At 58.3% G+C, this 18,817-nt stretch overlaps 1 protein-coding gene across 1 annotated transcript in view; it reads left to right on the top strand.

The window, feature by feature from the left end:
* Positions 1-796: 796 nt before the first annotated feature.
* LOC104342116 (scavenger receptor cysteine-rich domain-containing protein DMBT1) overlaps positions 797-18,817 on the top strand; it is a 36,445-nt gene continuing 18,424 nt past the window's right edge. Inside the window, exons 1-16 of the mRNA XM_086466830.1 lie at positions 797-1,220; positions 2,912-3,223; positions 3,392-3,535; positions 4,165-4,223; positions 4,270-4,533; positions 4,776-5,246; positions 6,905-7,265; positions 8,957-9,280; positions 10,972-11,283; positions 11,452-11,595; positions 12,505-12,593; positions 12,836-13,310; positions 15,002-15,325; positions 17,017-17,328; positions 17,497-17,640; positions 18,454-18,638. Coding sequence (XP_086322956.1) covers positions 797-1,220; positions 2,912-3,223; positions 3,392-3,535; positions 4,165-4,223; positions 4,270-4,533; positions 4,776-5,246; positions 6,905-7,265; positions 8,957-9,280; positions 10,972-11,283; positions 11,452-11,595; positions 12,505-12,593; positions 12,836-13,310; positions 15,002-15,325; positions 17,017-17,328; positions 17,497-17,640; positions 18,454-18,638 — 4,344 coding nt within the window. The remainder of the gene's footprint in view (positions 1,221-2,911; positions 3,224-3,391; positions 3,536-4,164; positions 4,224-4,269; positions 4,534-4,775; positions 5,247-6,904; positions 7,266-8,956; positions 9,281-10,971; positions 11,284-11,451; positions 11,596-12,504; positions 12,594-12,835; positions 13,311-15,001; positions 15,326-17,016; positions 17,329-17,496; positions 17,641-18,453; positions 18,639-18,817) is intronic.

The raw sequence follows: 18,817 nt of genomic DNA, 5'->3' as shown, positions 1-18,817 counted from the left end.
CATTGGTCACCCAGCAATGCCCTTGGAGCTCTCGGGCATGTGGCAGGTAAACATGGGCAAAGCAAAGCTCCAAGGTGGATTTGCACCACGTCAAAAAAGATGCACGTCTCTAGGGAAAAAACTACCTCATCTGAACTTGTCTCTCACTTGAATTGTCAAACATAGTCACTAAAGAAAAGCATGCATTTGCAACAGAATCATGGAAGAATAGACTCATAGAAGCATAGCATGGTTTGGGTTGGAAGGGACCTTCCAAGGTCATCTAGTCCAACACTCCTGCAATGAGCAAAGACATACTCCACTAGAAGACGGCTCAGAGCACTCTCCAGTCTGACCTTGAATGCTTCCAGGGATAGGATATCTACAAACACTGTGGGCAACCAAAAAATTAGCACTTGTTTACCTAAAGAGAATGTGTTTGGAGACCTGTTCAAAGATCATGTAATTCTTTGTTACCCCATGGAAGACCACCCTGCTACACCCTGAAGATCTACATTGCCCACGTGACAGGCTGGCACCAACAACCCCAGCGGCTGGGAGAAAAACTGGCCGAGCTCCTTTGCCCGCAAGCTCCTCACGTGCTTTTCTCTTCCTCCCCTAACAGATGCCACAGCCAACATGAGAGGCAGCTTACCCCCACTCGTTCCTACAGGTAGGTCTGAATTTCTGATGGCTTTTCTAGCAAATCGTTTGGGCGGTACCACTGAGTGGCTCAAAGGGCCAGTTGAGGTCTTCTCGATGGGAGAGCAGAGCCAGGGAAACGCGCAGCCTCGTTAAGCCGAGCGTGGCCGTCCTGATGGCCTGCAACCCGTCGAGCGTGGGCAATGCCCCGGCGAGAGAAGGTACCTGCGTGCTCGAGGGTTTTGCCATGCTTCCCCCCTCTCCTCCTTTCCAAGGTGCCTCCCTGAGCCTGGTGAACGGCAGGAACCGCTGCGAGGGGCGCGTAGAGATTTACTACTCCGGGGGCCGGGGCACCGTCTGCGATGACAACTGGGACCTGAACGATGCCACCGTCGTGTGCAGGCAGCTGGGATGCGGCTTTGCTGTTTCGGCACCACAAAATGCCTACTTTGGACAAGGCACCGGCAATATCTACCTGGACGATGTGCACTGCTCAGGGAATGAGTTCTCCCTCTTCAGCTGCAGCCACAATGGCTGGGGCATCCACAACTGCGGCCACCAAGAAGATGCTGCTGTTGTGTGTTCAGGTACCGTTGCTTGTCCTTCCTAAATACCGGGAGGCTTTCCAAAGGTGGCCCTTCTTGGCCGCAATTTGGCGCGTCTTGGCGACGTCTCCAAGGGTTGGGGTTTGCGTTGCTCCCACCGTGGAAGACCACCCTGCTGAATCCCCCAGCTCTCCATCACCCACGTGACAGGCTGGCACCAACAGCCCCAGCGGCTGGGAGAAAAACTGGCCGAGCTCCTTTGCCCGCAAGCTCCTCACCTGCTTCTTTCTCTTCCTGCCCTAACAGATGCCACGGCCAACACCACAGGCAGCTTGCCCCCGTTCGTTCCTCCAGGTAGGTCTGAATTTCTCCTGGCTTTTCTGGCCACTCCTTTGGGCGGTACCACTGAGTGGCTCACAGGGACGGGGTGACACTTTTGACACTGTCCCCACCACGTCCTCATAGGTAAGCTTAGGAAGTGTGGGTTAGATGAGTGGCCAGTGAGGTGGGTTGAGAACTGGCTGAAGGAGAGAGCTCAGAGGGGTGTGATCAGCGGTGCTGAGTCCAGCTGGAGGCCTGTAAGTAGCGGTGATCCCCAGGGGTCAGTGTTAGGGCCCGTGCGATTCAATGTCTTCATCAGCCACCTGGGTGAAGGGACGGAGGGTATCCTCAGCAAATTTGCTGACGATACAAAGCTGGGAGGAGTGGCAGATCCAGCGGAAGGCTGTGCTGCCGTTCAGCGGGATCTGGACAGGCTGGAGAGCTGGGTGGAGAGGAACCAGCTGAAGTTTAAGAGGGGCAAGGGGAGGGTCCTGCCCCTGGGGAGGAAGAACCCCGTACCCCAGTACAGGCTGTGGGTCGACCTGCTTGAGAGTAGCTCTGCAGAGGTTGACCTGGGAGTTTTGGTGGATAACGGGATGATCACGAGCCAGCAATGTGCCCTTGTGGCCAAGAAGGACAACGGCCTCCTGGGTTGCGTTAAGAAGAGCATGGCCAGCAAGTCAAGGGTGCTAATCCTCCCAATATGCTCCACCCTGGTAAGGTAACAGCTGGAGTACTGTGTCCAGTTCTGGGCCCCCCAATTCAAGAGGGACAGGGAGCTACTGCAGAGACTCCGGCAGAGGGCTGGTAAGACGATTAAGGGACTGGAGCATCTCCCATACGAAGAAAAGCCGAGAGCCCTGGGGCTCTTTAGGCTGGAGAAGACAAGACTGAGAGGGGACCTTCTCAACGCTTATCAGTGTCTAAAGGGCGGGTGTCAAGAGGACGGGGCCAGGCTCCTCTCCGTGGTGGCCAGCGACAGGAGGAGGGGCAAGGGGCACAAGCTGGAGCACAGGAAGTTCCTCTTGAACGTGAGGAGGAGGAACTTCTTCACTCAGAGGGTGGCAGAGCACTGGAACAGGCTGCCCAGGGGGGTTGTGGAGTCTCCTTCCCTGGAGATACTCAAAACCCGTCTGGATGCCTTCCTGGGTGACCTGCTCTAGGCTAACCTGCTTTAGCAGGGGAGTCGGACTAGATGGTCTCCAGAGGTCCCTTCCGACTCCTACCATTCAGTGATTCTGTGACACTGTGGGTTTGGTCTTCCCCTTGGGAGAGCAGAGCCAGGGAAACGCGCAGCCTCGTTAAGCCGAGCGTGGCCGTCCTGATGGCCTGCAACCCGTCGAGCGTGGGCAATGCCCCGGCGAGAGAAGGTACCTGCGTGCTCGAGGGTTTTGCCATGCTTCCCCCCTCTCCTCCTTTCCAAGGTGCCTCCCTGAGCCTGGTGAACGGCAGGAACCGCTGCGAGGGGCGCGTAGAGATTTACTACTCCGGGGGCCGGGGCACCGTCTGCGATGACAACTGGGACCTGAACGATGCCACCGTCGTGTGCAGGCAGCTGGGATGCGGCTTTGCTGTTTCGGCACCACAAAACGCCTACTTTGGACAAGGCACCGGCAATATCTACCTGGACGATGTGCACTGCTCAGGGAATGAGTTCTCCCTCTTCAGCTGCAGCCACAATGGCTGGGGCATCCACAACTGCGGCCACCAAGAAGATGCTGCTGTTGTGTGTTCAGGTACCGTTGCTTGTCCTTCCTAAATACCGGGAGGCTTTCCAAAGGTGGCCCTTCTTGGCCGCAATTTGGCGCGTCTTGGCGACGTCTCCAAGGGTTGGGGTTTGCGTTGCTCCCACCGTGGAAGACCACCCTGCTGAATCCCCCAGCTCTCCATCACCCACGTGACAGGCTGGCACCAACAGCCCCAGCGGCTGGGAGAAAAACTGGCCGAGCTCCTTTGCCCGCAAGCTCCTCACCTGCTTCTTTCTCTTCCTGCCCTAACAGATGCCACGGCCAACACCACAGGCAGCTTGCCCCCGTTCGTTCCTCCAGGTAGGTCTGAATTTCTCCTGGCTTTTCTGGCCACTCCTTTGGGCGGTACCACTGAGTGGCTCACAGGGACGGGGTGACACTTTTGACACTGTCCCCACCACGTCCTCATAGGTAAGCTTAGGAAGTGTGGGTTAGATGAGTGGCCAGTGAGGTGGGTTGAGAACTGGCTGAAGGACAGAGCTCAGAGGGGTGTGATCAGCGGTGCTGAGTCCAGCTGGAGGCCTGTAAGTAGCGGTGATCCCCAGGGGTCAGTGTTAGGGCCCGTGCGATTCAATGTCTTCATCAGCCACCTGGGTGAAGGGACGGAGGGTATCCTCAGCAAATTTGCTGACGATACAAAGCTGGGAGGAGTGGCAGATCCAGCGGAAGGCTGTGCTGCCGTTCAGCGGGATCTGGACAGGCTGGAGAGCTGGGTGGAGAGGAACCAGCTGAAGTTTAAGAGGGGCAAGGGGAGGGTCCTGCCCCTGGGGAGGAAGAACCCCGTACCCCAGTACAGGCTGTGGGTCGACCTGCTTGAGAGTAGCTCTGCAGAGGTTGACCTGGGAGTTTTGGTGGATAACGGGATGATCACGAGCCAGCAATGTGCCCTTGTGGCCAAGAAGGACAACGGCCTCCTGGGTTGCGTTAAGAAGAGCATGGCCAGCAAGTCAAGGGTGCTAATCCTCCCAATATGCTCCACCCTGGTAAGGTAACAGCTGGAGTACTGTGTCCAGTTCTGGGCCCCCCAATTCAAGAGGGACAGGGAGCTACTGCAGAGACTCCGGCAGAGGGCTGGTAAGACGATTAAGGGACTGGAGCATCTCCCATACGAAGAAAAGCCGAGAGCCCTGGGGCTCTTTAGGCTGGAGAAGACAAGACTGAGAGGGGACCTTCTCAACGCTTATCAGTGTCTAAAGGGCGGGTGTCAAGAGGACGGGGCCAGGCTCCTCTCCGTGGTGGCCAGCGACAGGAGGAGGGGCAAGGGGCACAAGCTGGAGCACAGGAAGTTCCTCTTGAACGTGAGGAGGAGGAACTTCTTCACTCAGAGGGTGGCAGAGCACTGGAACAGGCTGCCCAGGGGGGTTGTGGAGTCTCCTTCCCTGGAGATACTCAAAACCCGTCTGGATGCCTTCCTGGGTGACCTGCTCTAGGCTAACCTGCTTTAGCAGGGGAGTCGGACTAGATGATCTCCAGAGGTCCCTTCCGACTCCTACCATTCAGTGATTCTGTGACACTGTGGGTTTGGTCTTCCCCTTGGGAGAGCAGAGCCAGGGAAACGCGCAGCCTCGTTAAGCCGAGCGTGGCCGTCCTGATGGCCTGCAACCCGTCGAGCGTGGGCAATGCCCCGGCGAGAGAAGGTACCTGCGTGCTCGAGGGTTTTGCCATGCTTCCCCCCTCTCCTCCTTTCCAAGGTGCCTCCCTGAGCCTGGTGAACGGCAGGAACCGCTGCGAGGGGCGCGTAGAGATTTACTACTCCGGGGGCCGGGGCACCGTCTGCGATGACAACTGGGACCTGAACGATGCCACCGTCGTGTGCAGGCAGCTGGGATGCGGCTTTGCTGTTTCGGCACCACAAAACGCCTACTTTGGACAAGGCACCGGCAATATCTACCTGGACGATGTGCACTGCTCAGGGAATGAGTTCTCCCTCTTCAGCTGCAGCCACAATGGCTGGGGCATCCACAACTGCGGCCACCAAGAAGATGCTGCTGTTGTGTGTTCAGGTACCGTTGCTTGTCCTTCCTAAATACCGGGAGGCTTTCCAAAGGTGGCCCTTCTTGGCCGCAATTTGGCGCGTCCTGGAGACGTCTCCAAGGGTTGGGGTTTGCGTTGCTCCCACCGTGGAAGACCACCCTGCTGAATCCCCCAGCTCTCCATCGCCCACGTGACAGGCTGGCACCAACAGCCCCAGCGGCTGGGAGAAAAACTGGCCGAGCTCCTTTGCCCGCAAGCTCCTCACCTGCTTCTTTCTCTTCCTGCCCTAACAGATGCCACGGCCAACACCACAGGCAGCTTGCCCCCGTTCGTTCCTCCAGGTAGGTCTGAATTTCTCCTGGCTTTTCTGGCCACTCCTTTGGGCGGTACCACTGAGTGGCTCACAGGGACGGGGTGACACTTTTGACACTGTCCCCACCACGTCCTCATAGGTAAGCTTAGGAAGTGTGGGTTAGATGAGTGGCCAGTGAGGTGGGTTGAGAACTGGCTGAAGGACAGAGCTCAGAGGGGTGTGATCAGCGGTGCTGAGTCCAGCTGGAGGCCTGTAAGTAGCGGTGATCCCCAGGGGTCAGTGTTAGGGCCCGTGCGATTCAATGTCTTCATCAGCCACCTGGGTGAAGGGACGGAGGGTATCCTCAGCAAATTTGCTGACGATACAAAGCTGGGAGGAGTGGCAGATCCAGCGGAAGGCTGTGCTGCCGTTCAGCGGGATCTGGACAGGCTGGAGAGCTGGGTGGAGAGGAACCAGCTGAAGTTTAAGAGGGGCAAGGGGAGGGTCCTGCCCCTGGGGAGGAAGAACCCCGTACCCCAGTACAGGCTGTGGGTCGACCTGCTTGAGAGTAGCTCTGCAGAGGTTGACCTGGGAGTTTTGGTGGATAACGGGATGATCACGAGCCAGCAATGTGCCCTTGTGGCCAAGAAGGACAACGGCCTCCTGGGTTGCGTTAAGAAGAGCATGGCCAGCAAGTCAAGGGTGCTAATCCTCCCAATATGCTCCACCCTGGTAAGGTAACAGCTGGAGTACTGTGTCCAGTTCTGGGCCCCCCAATTCAAGAGGGACAGGGAGCTACTGCAGAGACTCCGGCAGAGGGCTGGTAAGACGATTAAGGGACTGGAGCATCTCCCATACGAAGAAAAGCCGAGAGCCCTGGGGCTCTTTAGGCTGGAGAAGACAAGACTGAGAGGGGACCTTCTCAACGCTTATCAGTGTCTAAAGGGCGGGTGTCAAGAGGACGGGGCCAGGCTCCTCTCCGTGGTGGCCAGCGACAGGAGGAGGGGCAAGGGGCACAAGCTGGAGCACAGGAAGTTCCTCTTGAACGTGAGGAGGAGGAACTTCTTCACTCAGAGGGTGGCAGAGCACTGGAACAGGCTGCCCAGGGGGGTTGTGGAGTCTCCTTCCCTGGAGATACTCAAAACCCGTCTGGATGCCTTCCTGGGTGACCTGCTCTAGGCTAACCTGCTTTAGCAGGGGAGTCGGACTAGATGGTCTCCAGAGGTCCCTTCCGACTCCTACCATTCAGTGATTCTGTGACACTGTGGGTTTGGTCTTCCCCTTGGGAGAGCAGAGCCAGGGAAACGCGCAGCCTCGTTAAGCCGAGCGTGGCCGTCCTGATGGCCTGCAACCCGTCGAGCGTGGGCAATGCCCCGGCGAGAGAAGGTACCTGCGTGCTCGAGGGTTTTGCCATGCTTCCCCCCTCTCCTCCTTTCCAAGGTGCCTCCCTGAGCCTGGTGAACGGCAGGAACCGCTGCGAGGGGCGCGTAGAGATTTACTACTCCGGGGGCCGGGGCACCGTCTGCGATGACAACTGGGACCTGAACGATGCCACCGTCGTGTGCAGGCAGCTGGGATGCGGCTTTGCTGTTTCGGCACCACAAAACGCCTACTTTGGACAAGGCACCGGCAATATCTACCTGGACGATGTGCACTGCTCAGGGAATGAGTTCTCCCTCTTCAGCTGCAGCCACAATGGCTGGGGCATCCACAACTGCGGCCACCAAGAAGATGCTGCTGTTGTGTGTTCAGGTACCGTTGCTTGTCCTTCCTAAATACCGGGAGGCTTTCCAAAGGTGGCCCTCCTTGGCCGCAATTTGGCGCGTCCTGGAGACGTCTCCAAGGGTTGGGGTTTGCGTTGCTCCCACCGTGGAAGACCACCCTGCTGACCCCCCCAGCTCTCCATCGCCCACGTGACAGGCTGGCACCAACAGCCCCAGCGGCTGGGAGAAAAACTGGCCGAGCTCCTTTGCCCGCAAGCTCCTCACCTGCTTCTTTCTCTTCCTGCCCTAACAGATGCCACGGCCAACACCACAGGCAGCTTGCCCCCGTTCGTTCCTCCAGGTAGGTCTGAATTTCTCCTGGCTTTTCTGGCCACTCCTTTGGGCGGTACCACTGAGTGGCTCACAGGGACGGGGTGACACTTTTGACACTGTCCCCACCACGTCCTCATAGGTAAGCTTAGGAAGTGTGGGTTAGATGAGTGGCCAGTGAGGTGGGTTGAGAACTGGCTGAAGGACAGAGCTCAGAGGGGTGTGATCAGCGGTGCTGAGTCCAGCTGGAGGCCTGTAAGTAGCGGTGATCCCCAGGGGTCAGTGTTAGGGCCCGTGCGATTCAATGTCTTCATCAGCCACCTGGGTGAAGGGACGGAGGGTATCCTCAGCAAATTTGCTGACGATACAAAGCTGGGAGGAGTGGCAGATCCAGCGGAAGGCTGTGCTGCCGTTCAGCGGGATCTGGACAGGCTGGAGAGCTGGGTGGAGAGGAACCAGCTGAAGTTTAACAGGGGCAAGGGGAGGGTCCTGCCCCTGGGGAGGAAGAACCCCGTACCCCAGTACAGGCTGTGGGTCGACCTGCTTGAGAGTAGCTCTGCAGAGGTTGACCTGGGAGTTTTGGTGGATAACGGGATGATCACGAGCCAGCAATGTGCCCTTGTGGCCAAGAAGGACAACGGCCTCCTGGGTTGCGTTAAGAAGAGCATGGCCAGCAAGTCAAGGGTGCTCATCCTCCCAATATGCTCCACCCTGGTAAGGTAACAGCTGGAGTACTGTGTCCAGTTCTGGGCCCCCCAATTCAAGAGGGACAGGGAGCTACTGCAGAGACTCCGGCAGAGGGCTGGTAAGACGATTAAGGGACTGGAGCATCTCCCATACGAAGAAAAGCCGAGAGCCCTGGGGCTCTTTAGGCTGGAGAAGACAAGACTGAGAGGGGACCTTCTCAATGCTTATCAGTGTCTAAAGGGCGGGTGTCAAGAGGACGGGGCCAGGCTCCTCTCCGTGGTGGCCAGCGACAGGACGAGGGGCAAGGGGCACAAGCTGGAGCACAGGAAGTTCCTCTTGAACGTGAGGAGGAGGAACTTCTTCACTCAGAGGGTGGCAGAGCACTGGAACAGGCTGCCCAGGGGGGTTGTGGAGTCTCCTTCCCTGGAGATACTCAAAACCCGTCTGGATGCCTTCCTGGGTGACCTGCTCTAGGCTAACCTGCTTTAGCAGGGGAGTCGGACTAGATGGTCTCCAGAGGTCCCTTCCGACTCCTACCATTCAGTGATTCTGTGACACTGTGGGTTTGGTCTTCCCCTTGGGAGAGCAGAGCCAGGGAAACGCGCAGCCTCGTTAAGCCGAGCGTGGCCGTCCTGATGGCCTGCAACCCGTCGAGCGTGGGCAATGCCCCGGCGAGAGAAGGTACCTGCGTGCTCGAGGGTTTTGCCATGCTTCCCCCCTCTCCTCCTTTCCAAGGTGCTTCCCTGAGCCTGGTGAACGGCAGGAACCGCTGCGAGGGGCGCGTAGAGATTTACTACTCCGGGGGCCGGGGCACCGTCTGCGATGACAACTGGGACCTGAGCGATGCCACCGTCGTGTGCAGGCAGCTGGGATGCGGCTTTGCTGTTTCGGCACCACAAAACGCCTACTTTGGACAAGGCACCGGCAATATCTACCTGGACGATGTGCACTGCTCAGGGAATGAGTTCTCCCTCTTCAGCTGCAGCCACAATGGCTGGGGCATCCACAACTGCGGCCACCAAGAAGATGCTGCTGTTGTGTGTTCAGGTACCGTTGCTTGTCCTTCCTAAATACCGGGAGGCTTTCCAAAGGTGGCCCTTCTTGGCCGCAATTTGGCGCGTCCTGGAGACGTCTCCAAGGGTTGGGGTTTGCGTTGCTCCCACCGTGGAAGACCACCCTGCTGACCCCCCCAGCTCTCCATCGCCCACGTGACAGGCTGGCACCAACAGCCCCAGCGGCTGGGAGAAAAACTGGCCGAGCTCCTTTGCCCGCAAGCTCCTCACCTGCTTCTTTCTCTTCCTGCCCTAACAGATGCCACGGCCAACACCACAGGCAGCTTGCCCCCGTTCGTTCCTCCAGGTAGGTCTGAATTTCTCCTGGCTTTTCTGGCCACTCCTTTGGGCGGTACCACTGAGTGGCTCACAGGGACGGGGTGACACTTTTGACACTGTCCCCACCACGTCCTCATAGGTAAGCTTAGGAAGTGTGGGTTAGATGAGTGGCCAGTGAGGTGGGTTGAGAACTGGCTGAAGGACAGAGCTCAGAGGGGTGTGATCAGCGGTGCTGAGTCCAGCTGGAGGCCTGTAAGTAGCGGTGATCCCCAGGGGTCAGTGTTAGGGCCCGTGCGATTCAATGACTTCATCAGCCACCTGGGTGAAGGGACGGAGGGTATCCTCAGCAAATTTGCTGACGATACAAAGCTGGGAGGAGTGGCAGATCCAGCGGAAGGCTGTGCTGCCGTTCAGCGGGATCTGGACAGGCTGGAGAGCTGGGTGGAGAGGAACCAGCTGAAGTTTAAGAGGGGCAAGGGGAGGGTCCTGCCCCTGGGGAGGAAGAACCCCGTACCCCAGTACAGGCTGTGGGTCGACCTGCTTGAGAGTAGCTCTGCAGAGGTTGACCTGGGAGTTTTGGTGGATAACGGGATGATCACGAGCCAGCAATGTGCCCTTGTGGCCAAGAAGGACAACGGCCTCCTGGGTTGCGTTAAGAAGAGCATGGCCAGCAAGTCAAGGGTGCTCATCCTCCCAATATGCTCCACCCTGGTAAGGTAACAGCTGGAGTACTGTGTCCAGTTCTGGGCCCCCCAATTCAAGAGGGACAGGGAGCTACTGCAGAGACTCCGGCAGAGGGCTGGTAAGACGATTAAGGGACTGGAGCATCTCCCATACGAAGAAAAGCCGAGAGACCTGGGGCTCTTTAGGCTGGAGAAGACAAGACTGAGAGGGGACCTTCTCAACGCTTATCAGTGTCTAAAGGGCGGGTGTCAAGAGGACGGGGCCAGGCTCCTCTCCGTGGTGGCCAGCGACAGGACGAGGGGCAAGGGGCACAAGCTGGAGCACAGGAAGTTCCTCTTGAACGTGAGGAGGAGGAACTTCTTCACTCAGAGGGTGGCAGAGCACTGGAACAGGCTGCCCAGGGGGGTTGTGGAGTCTCCTTCCCTGGAGATACTCAAAACCCGTCTGGATGCCTTCCTGGGTGACCTGCTCTAGGCTAACCTGCTTTAGCAGGGGAGTCGGACTAGATGGTCTCCAGAGGTCCCTTCCGACTCCTACCATTCAGTGATTCTGTGACACTGTGGGTTTGGTCTTCCCCTTGGGAGAGCAGAGCCAGGGAAACGCGCAGCCTCGTTAAGCCGAGCGTGGCCGTCCTGATGGCCTGCAACCCGTCGAGCGTGGGCAATGCCCCGGCGAGAGAAGGTACCTGCGTGCTCGAGGGTTTTGCCATGCTTCCCCCCTCTCCTCCTTTCCAAGGTGCCTCCCTGAGCCTGGTGAACGGCAGGAACCGCTGCGAGGGGCGCGTAGAGATTTACTACTCCGGGGGCCGGGGCACCGTCTGCGATGACAACTGGGACCTGAGCGATGCCACCGTCGTGTGCAGGCAGCTGGGATGCGGCTTTGCTGTTTCGGCACCACAAAACGCCTACTTTGGACAAGGCACCGGCAATATCTACCTGGACGATGTGCACTGCTCAGGGAATGAGTTCTCCCTCTTCAGCTGCAGCCACAATGGCTGGGGCATCCACAACTGCGGCCACCAAGAAGATGCTGCTGTTGTGTGTTCAGGTACCGTTGCTTGTCCTTCCTAAATACCGGGAGGCTTTCCAAAGGTGGCCCTTCTTGGCCGCAATTTGGCGCGTCCTGGAGACGTCTCCAAGGGTTGGGGTTTGCGTTGCTCCCACCGTGGAAGACCACCCTGCTGACCCCCCCAGCTCTCCATCGCCCACGTGACAGGCTGGCACCAACAGCCCCAGCGGCTGGGAGAAAAACTGGCCGAGCTCCTTTGCCCGCAAGCTCCTCACCTGCTTCTTTCTCTTCCTGCCCTAACAGATGCCACGGCCAACACCACAGGCAGCTTGCCCCCGTTCGTTCCTCCAGGTAGGTCTGAATTTCTCCTGGCTTTTCTGGCCACTCCTTTGGGCGGTACCACTGAGTGGCTCACAGGGACGGGGTGACACTTTTGACACTGTCCCCACCACGTCCTCATAGGTAAGCTTAGGAAGTGTGGGTTAGATGAGTGGCCAGTGAGGTGGGTTGAGAACTGGCTGAAGGACAGAGCTCAGAGGGGTGTGATCAGCGGTGCTGAGTCCAGCTGGAGGCCTGTAAGTAGCGGTGATCCCCAGGGGTCAGTGTTAGGGCCCGTGCGATTCAATGTCTTCATCAGCCACCTGGGTGAAGGGACGGAGGGTATCCTCAGCAAATTTGCTGACGATACAAAGCTGGGAGGAGTGGCAGATCCAGCGGAAGGCTGTGCTGCCGTTCAGCGGGATCTGGACAGGCTGGAGAGCTGGGTGGAGAGGAACCAGCTGAAGTTTAACAGGGGCAAGGGGAGGGTCCTGCCCCTGGGGAGGAAGAACCCCGTACCCCAGTACAGGCTGTGGGTCGACCTGCTTGAGAGTAGCTCTGCAGAGGTTGACCTGGGAGTTTTGGTGGATAACGGGATGATCACGAGCCAGCAATGTGCCCTTGTGGCCAAGAAGGACAACGGCCTCCTGGGTTGCGTTAAGAAGAGCATGGCCAGCAAGTCAAGGGTGCTCATCCTCCCAATATGCTCCACCCTGGTAAGGTAACAGCTGGAGTACTGTGTCCAGTTCTGGGCCCCCCAATTCAAGAGGGACAGGGAGCTACTGCAGAGACTCCGGCAGAGGGCTGGTAAGACGATTAAGGGACTGGAGCATCTCCCATACGAAGAAAAGCCGAGAGACCTGGGGCTCTTTAGGCTGGAGAAGACAAGACTGAGAGGGGACCTTCTCAACGCTTATCAGTGTCTAAAGGGCGGGTGTCAAGAGGACGGGGCCAGGCTCCTCTCCGTGGTGGCCAGCGACAGGACGAGGGGCAAGGGGCACAAGCTGGAGCACAGGAAGTTCCTCTTGAACGTGAGGAGGAGGAACTTCTTCACTCAGAGGGTGGCAGAGCACTGGAACAGGCTGCCCAGGGGGGTTGTGGAGTCTCCTTCCCTGGAGATACTCAAAACCCGTCTGGATGCCTTCCTGGGTGACCTGCTCTAGGCTAACCTGCTTTAGCAGGGGAGTCGGACTAGATGGTCTCCAGAGGTCCCTTCCGACTCCTACCATTCAGTGATTCTGTGACACTGTGGGTTTGGTCTTCCCCTTGGGAGAGCAGAGCCAGGGAAACGCGCAGCCTCGTTAAGCCGAGCGTGGCCGTCCTGATGGCCTGCAACCCGTCGAGCGTGGGCAATGCCCCGGCGAGAGAAGGTACCTGCGTGCTCGAGGGTTTTGCCATGCTTCCCCCCTCTCCTCCTTTCCAAGGTGCCTCCCTGAGCCTGGTGAACGGCAGGAACCGCTGCGAGGGGCGCGTAGAGATTTACTACTCCGGGGGCCGGGGCACCGTCTGCGATGACAACTGGGACCTGAGCGATGCCACCGTCGTGTGCAGGCAGCTGGGATGCGGCTTTGCTGTTTCGGCACCACAAAACGCCTACTTTGGACAAGGCACCGGCAATATCTACCTGGACGATGTGCACTGCTCAGGGAATGAGTTCTCCCTCTTCAACTGCAGCCACAATGGCTGGGGCATCCACAACTGCGGCCACCAAGAAGATGCTGCTGTTGTGTGTTCAGGTACCGTTGCTTGTCCTTCCTAAATACCGGGAGGCTTTCCAAAGGTGGCCCTTCTTGGCCGCAATTTGGCGCGTCCTGGAGACGTCTCCAAGGGTTGGGGTTTGCGTTGCTCCCACCGTGGAAGACCACCCTGCTGACCCCCCCAGCTCTCCATCGCCCACGTGACAGGCTGGCACCAACAGCCCCAGCGGCTGGGAGAAAAACTGGCCGAGCTCCTTTGCCCGCAAGCTCCTCACCTGCTTCTTTCTCTTCCTGCCCTAACAGATGCCACGGCCAACACCACAGGCAGCTTGCCCCCGTTCGTTCCTCCAGGTAGGTCTGAATTTCTCCTGGCTTTTCTGGCCACTCCTTTGGGCGGTACCACTGAGTGGCTCACAGGGACGGGGTGACACTTTTGACACTGTCCCCACCACGTCCTCATAGGTAAGCTTAGGAAGTGTGGGTTAGATGAGTGGCCAGTGAGGTGGGTTGAGAACTGGCTGAAGGACAGAGCTCAGAGGGGTGTGATCAGCGGTGCTGAGTCCAGCTGGAGGCCTGTAAGTAGCGGTGATCCCCAGGGGTCAGTGTTAGGGCCCGTGCGATTCAATGTCTTCATCAGCCACCTGGGTGAAGGGACGGAGGGTATCCTCAGCAAATTTGCTGACGATACAAAGCTGGGAGGAGTGGCAGATCCAGCGGAAGGCTGTGCTGCCGTTCAGCGGGATCTGGACAGGCTGGAGAGCTGGGTGGAGAGGAACCAGCTGAAGTTTAACAGGGGCAAGGGGAGGGTCCTGCCCCTGGGGAGGAAGAACCCCGTACCCCAGTACAGGCTGTGGGTCGACCTGCTTGAGAGTAGCTCTGCAGAGGTTGACCTGGGAGTTTTGGTGGATAACGGGATGATCACGAGCCAGCAATGTGCCCTTGTGGCCAAGAAGGACAACGGCCTCCTGGGTTGCGTTAAGAAGAGCATGGCCAGCAAGTCAAGGGTGCTCATCCTCCCAATATGCTCCACCCTGGTAAGGTAACAGCTGGAGTACTGTGTCCAGTTCTGGGCCCCCCAATTCAAGAGGGACAGGGAGCTACTGCAGAGACTCCGGCAGAGGGCTGGTAAGACGATTAAGGGACTGGAGCATCTCCCATACGAAGAAAAGCCGAGAGACCTGGGGCTCTTTAGGCTGGAGAAGACAAGACTGAGAGGGGACCTTCTCAACACTTATCAGTGTCTAAAGGGCGGGTGTCAAGAGGACGGGGCCAGGCTCCTCTCCGTGGTGGCCAGCGACAGGAGGAGGGGCAAGGGGCACAAGCTGGAGCACAGGAAGTTCCTCTTGAACGTGAGGAGGAGGAACTTCTTCACTCAGAGGGTGGCAGAGCACTGGAACAGGCTGCCCAGGGGGGTTGTGGAGTCTCCTTCCCTGGAGATACTCAAAACCCGTCTGGATGCCTTCCTGGGTGACCTGCTCTAGGCTAACCTGCTTTAGCAGGGGAGTCGGACTAGATGGTCTCCAGAGGTCCCTTCCGACTCCTACCATTCAGTGATTCTGTGACACTGTGGGTTTGGTCTTCCCCTTGGGAGAGCAGAGCCAGGGAAACGCGCAGCCTCGTTAAGCCGAGCGTGGCCGTCCTGATGGCCTGCAACCCGTCGAGCGTGGGCAATGCCCCGGCGAGAGAAGGTACCTGCGTGCTCGAGGGTTTTGCCATGCTTCCCCCCTCTCCTCCTTTCCAAGGTGCCTCCCTGAGCCTGGTGAACGGCAGGAACCGCTGCGAGGGGCGCGTAGAGATTTACTACTCCGGGGGCCGGGGCACTGTCTGCGATGACAACTGGGACCTGAACGATGCCACCGTCGTGTGCAGGCAGCTGGGATGCGGCTTTGCTGTTTCGGCACCACAAAACGCCTACTTTGGACAAGGCACCGGCAATATCTACCTGGACGATGTGCACTGCTCAGGGAATGAGTTCTCCCTCTTCAACTGCAGCCACAATGGCTGGGGCATCCACAACTGCGGCCACCAAGAAGATGCTGCTGTTGTGTGTTCAGGTACCGTTGCTTGTCCTTCCTAAATACCGGGAGGCTTTCCAAAGGTGGCCCTTCTTGGCCGCAATTTGGCGCGTCCTGGAGACGTCTCCAAGGGTTGGGGTTTGCGTTGCTCCCACCGTGGAAGACCACCCTGCTGACCCCCCCAGCTCTCCATCGCCCACGTGACAGGCTGGCACCAACAGCCCCAGCGGCTGGGAGAAAAACTGGCCGAGCTCCTTTGCCCGCAAGCTCCTCACCTGCTTCTTTCTCTTCCTGCCCTAACAGATGCCACGGCCAACACCACAGGCAGCTTGCCCCCGTTCGTTCCTCCAGGTAGGTCTGAATTTCTCCTGGCTTTTCTGGCCACTCCTTTGGGCGGTACCACTGAGTGGCTCACAGGGACGGGGTGACACTTTTGACACTGTCCCCACCACGTCCTCATAGGTAAGCTTAGGAAGTGTGGGTTAGATGAGTTGCCAGTGAGGTGGGTTGAGAACTGGCTGAAGGACAGAGCTCAGAGGGGTGTGATCAGCGGTGCTGAGTCCAGCTGGAGGCCTGTAAGTAGCGGTGATCCCCAGGGGTCAGTGTTAGGGCCCGTGCGATTCAATGTCTTCATCAGCCACCTGGGTGAAGGGACGGAGGGTATCCTCAGCAAATTTGCTGACGATACAAAGCTGGGAGGAGTGGCAGATCCAGCGGAAGGCTGTGCTGCCGTTCAGCGGGATCTGGACAGGCTGGAGAGCTGGGTGGAGAGGAACCAGCTGAAGTTTAACAGGGGCAAGGGGAGGGTCCTGCCCCTGGGGAGGAAGAACCCCGTACCCCAGTACAGGCTGTGGGTCGACCTGCTTGAGAGTAGCTCTGCAGAGGTTGACCTGGGAGTTTTGGTGGATAACGGGATGACCACGAGCCAGCAATGTGCCCTTGTGGCCAAGAAGGACAACGGCCTCCTGGGTTGCGTTAAGAAGAGCATGGCCAGGAAGTCAAGGGTGCTCATCCTCCCAATATGCTCCACCCTGGTAAGGTAACAGCTGGAGTACTGTGTCCAGTTCTGGGCCCCCCAATTCAAGAGGGACAGGGAGCTACTGCAGAGACTCCGGCAGAGGGCTGGTAAGACGATTAAGGGACTGGAGCATCTCCCATACGAAGAAAAGCCGAGAGACCTGGGGCTCTTTAGGCTGGAGAAGACAAGACTGAGAGGGGACCTTCTCAACGCTTATCAGTGTCTAAAGGGCGGGTGTCAAGAGGACGGGGCCAGGCTCCTCTCCGTGGTGGCCAGCGACAGGACGAGGGGCAAGGGGCACAAGCTGGAGCACAGGAAGTTCCTCTTGAACGTGAGGAGGAGGAACTTCTTCACTCAGAGGGTGGCAGAGCACTGGAACAGGCTGCCCAGGGGGGTTGTGGAGTCTCCTTCCCTGGAGATACTCAAAACCCGTCTGGATGCCTTCCTGGGTGACCTGCTCTAGGCTAACCTGCTTTAGCAGGGGAGTCGGACTAGATGGTCTCCAGAGGTCCCTTCCGACTCCTACCATTCAGTGATTCTGTGACACTGTGGGTTTGGTCTTCCCCTTGGGAGAGCAGAGCCAGGGAAACGCGCAGCCTCGTTAAGCCGAGCGTGGCCGTCCTGATGGCCTGCAACCCGTCGAGCGTGGGCAATGCCCCGGCGAGAGAAGGTACCTGCGTGCTCGAGGGTTTTGCCATGCTTCCCCCCTCTCCTCCTTTCCAAGGTGCCTCCCTGAGCCTGGTGAACGGCAGGAACCGCTGCGAGGGGCGCGTAGAGATTTACTACTCCGGGGGCCGGGGCACCGTCTGCGATGACAACTGGGACCTGAGCGATGCCACCGTCGTGTGCAGGCAGCTGGGATGCGGCTTTGCTGTTTCGGCACCACAAAACGCCTACTTTGGACAAGGCACCGGCAATATCTACCTGGACGATGTGCACTGCTCAGGGAATGAGTTCTCCCTCTTCAACTGCAGCCACAATGGCTGGGGCATCCACAACTGCGGCCACCAAGAAGATGCTGCTGTTGTGTGTTCAGGTACCGTTGCTTGTCCTTCCTAAATACCGGGAGGCTTTCCAAAGGTGGCCCTTCTTGGCCGCAATTTGGCGCGTCCTGGAGACGTCTCCAAGGGTTGGGGTTTGCGTTGCTCCCACCGTGGAAGACCACCCTGCTGACCCCCCCAGCTCTCCATCGCCCACGTGACAGGCTGGCACCAACAGCCCCAGCGGCTGGGAGAAAAACTGGCCGAGCTCCTTTGCCCGCAAGCTCCTCACCTGCTTCTTTCTCTTCCTGCCCTAACAGATGCCACGGCCAACACCACAGGCAGCTTGCCCCCGTTCGTTCCTCCAGGTAGGTCTGAATTTCTCCTGGCTTTTCTGGCCACTCCTTTGGGCGGTACCACTGAGTGGCTCACAGGGACGGGGTGACACTTTTGACACTGTCCCCACCACGTCCTCATAGGTAAGCTTAGGAAGTGTGGGTTAGATGAGTGGCCAGTGAGGTGGGTTGAGAACTGGCTGAAGGACAGAGCTCAGAGGGGTGTGATCAGCGGTGCTGAGTCCAGCTGGAGGCCTGTAAGTAGCGGTGATCCCCAGGGGTCAGTGTTAGGGCCCGTGCGATTCAATGTCTTCATCAGCCACCTGGGTGAAGGGACGGAGGGTATCCTCAGCAAATTTGCTGACGATACAAAGCTGGGAGGAGTGGCAGATCCAGCGGAAGGCTGTGCTGCCGTTCAGCGGGATCTGGACAGGCTGGAGAGCTGGGTGGAGAGGAACCAGCTGAAGTTTAACAGGGGCAAGGGGAGGGTCCTGCCCCTGGGGAGGAAGAACCCCGTACCCCAGTACAGGCTGTGGGTCGACCTGCTTGAGAGTAGCTCTGCAAAGGTTGACCTGGGAGTTTTGGTGGATAACGGGATGACCACGAGCCAGCAATGTGCCCTTGTGGCCAAGAAGGACAACGGCCTCCTGGGTTGCGTTAAGAAGAGCATGGCCAGCAAGTCAAGGGTGCTCATCCTCCCAATATGCTCCACCCTGGTAAGGTAACAGCTGGAGTACTGTGTCCAGTTCTGGGCCCCCCAATTCAAGAGGGACAGGGAGCTACAGCAGAGACTCTGGCAGAGGGCTGGTAAGACGATTAAGGGACTGGAGCATCTCCCATACGAAGAAAAGCCGAGAGCCCTGGGGCTCTTTAGGCTGGAGAAGACAAGACTGAGAGGGGACCTTCTCAACGCTTATCAGTGTCTAAAGGGCGGGTGTCAAGAGGACGGGGCCAGGCTCCTCTCCGTGGTGGCCAGCGACAGGACGAGGGGCAAGGGGCACAAGCTGGAGCACAGGAAGTTCCTCTTGAACGTGAGGAGGAGGAACTTCTTCACTCTGAGGGTGGCAGAGCACTGGAACAGGCTGCCCAGGGGGGTTGTGGAGTCTCCTTCCCTGGAGATACTCAAAACCCGTCTGGATGCCTTCCTGGGTGACCTGCTCTAGGCTAACCTGCTTTAGCAGGGGAGTCGGACTAGATGGTCTCCAGAGGT

Source organism: Leptosomus discolor, chromosome 6 (assembly GCF_034619465.1).
Source record: "Leptosomus discolor isolate bLepDis1 chromosome 6, bLepDis1.hap2, whole genome shotgun sequence".
Taxonomy (NCBI): Eukaryota; Metazoa; Chordata; class Aves; order Leptosomiformes; family Leptosomidae; genus Leptosomus; species Leptosomus discolor.
This window is presented reverse-complemented; position numbering and strand designations above follow the sequence as displayed.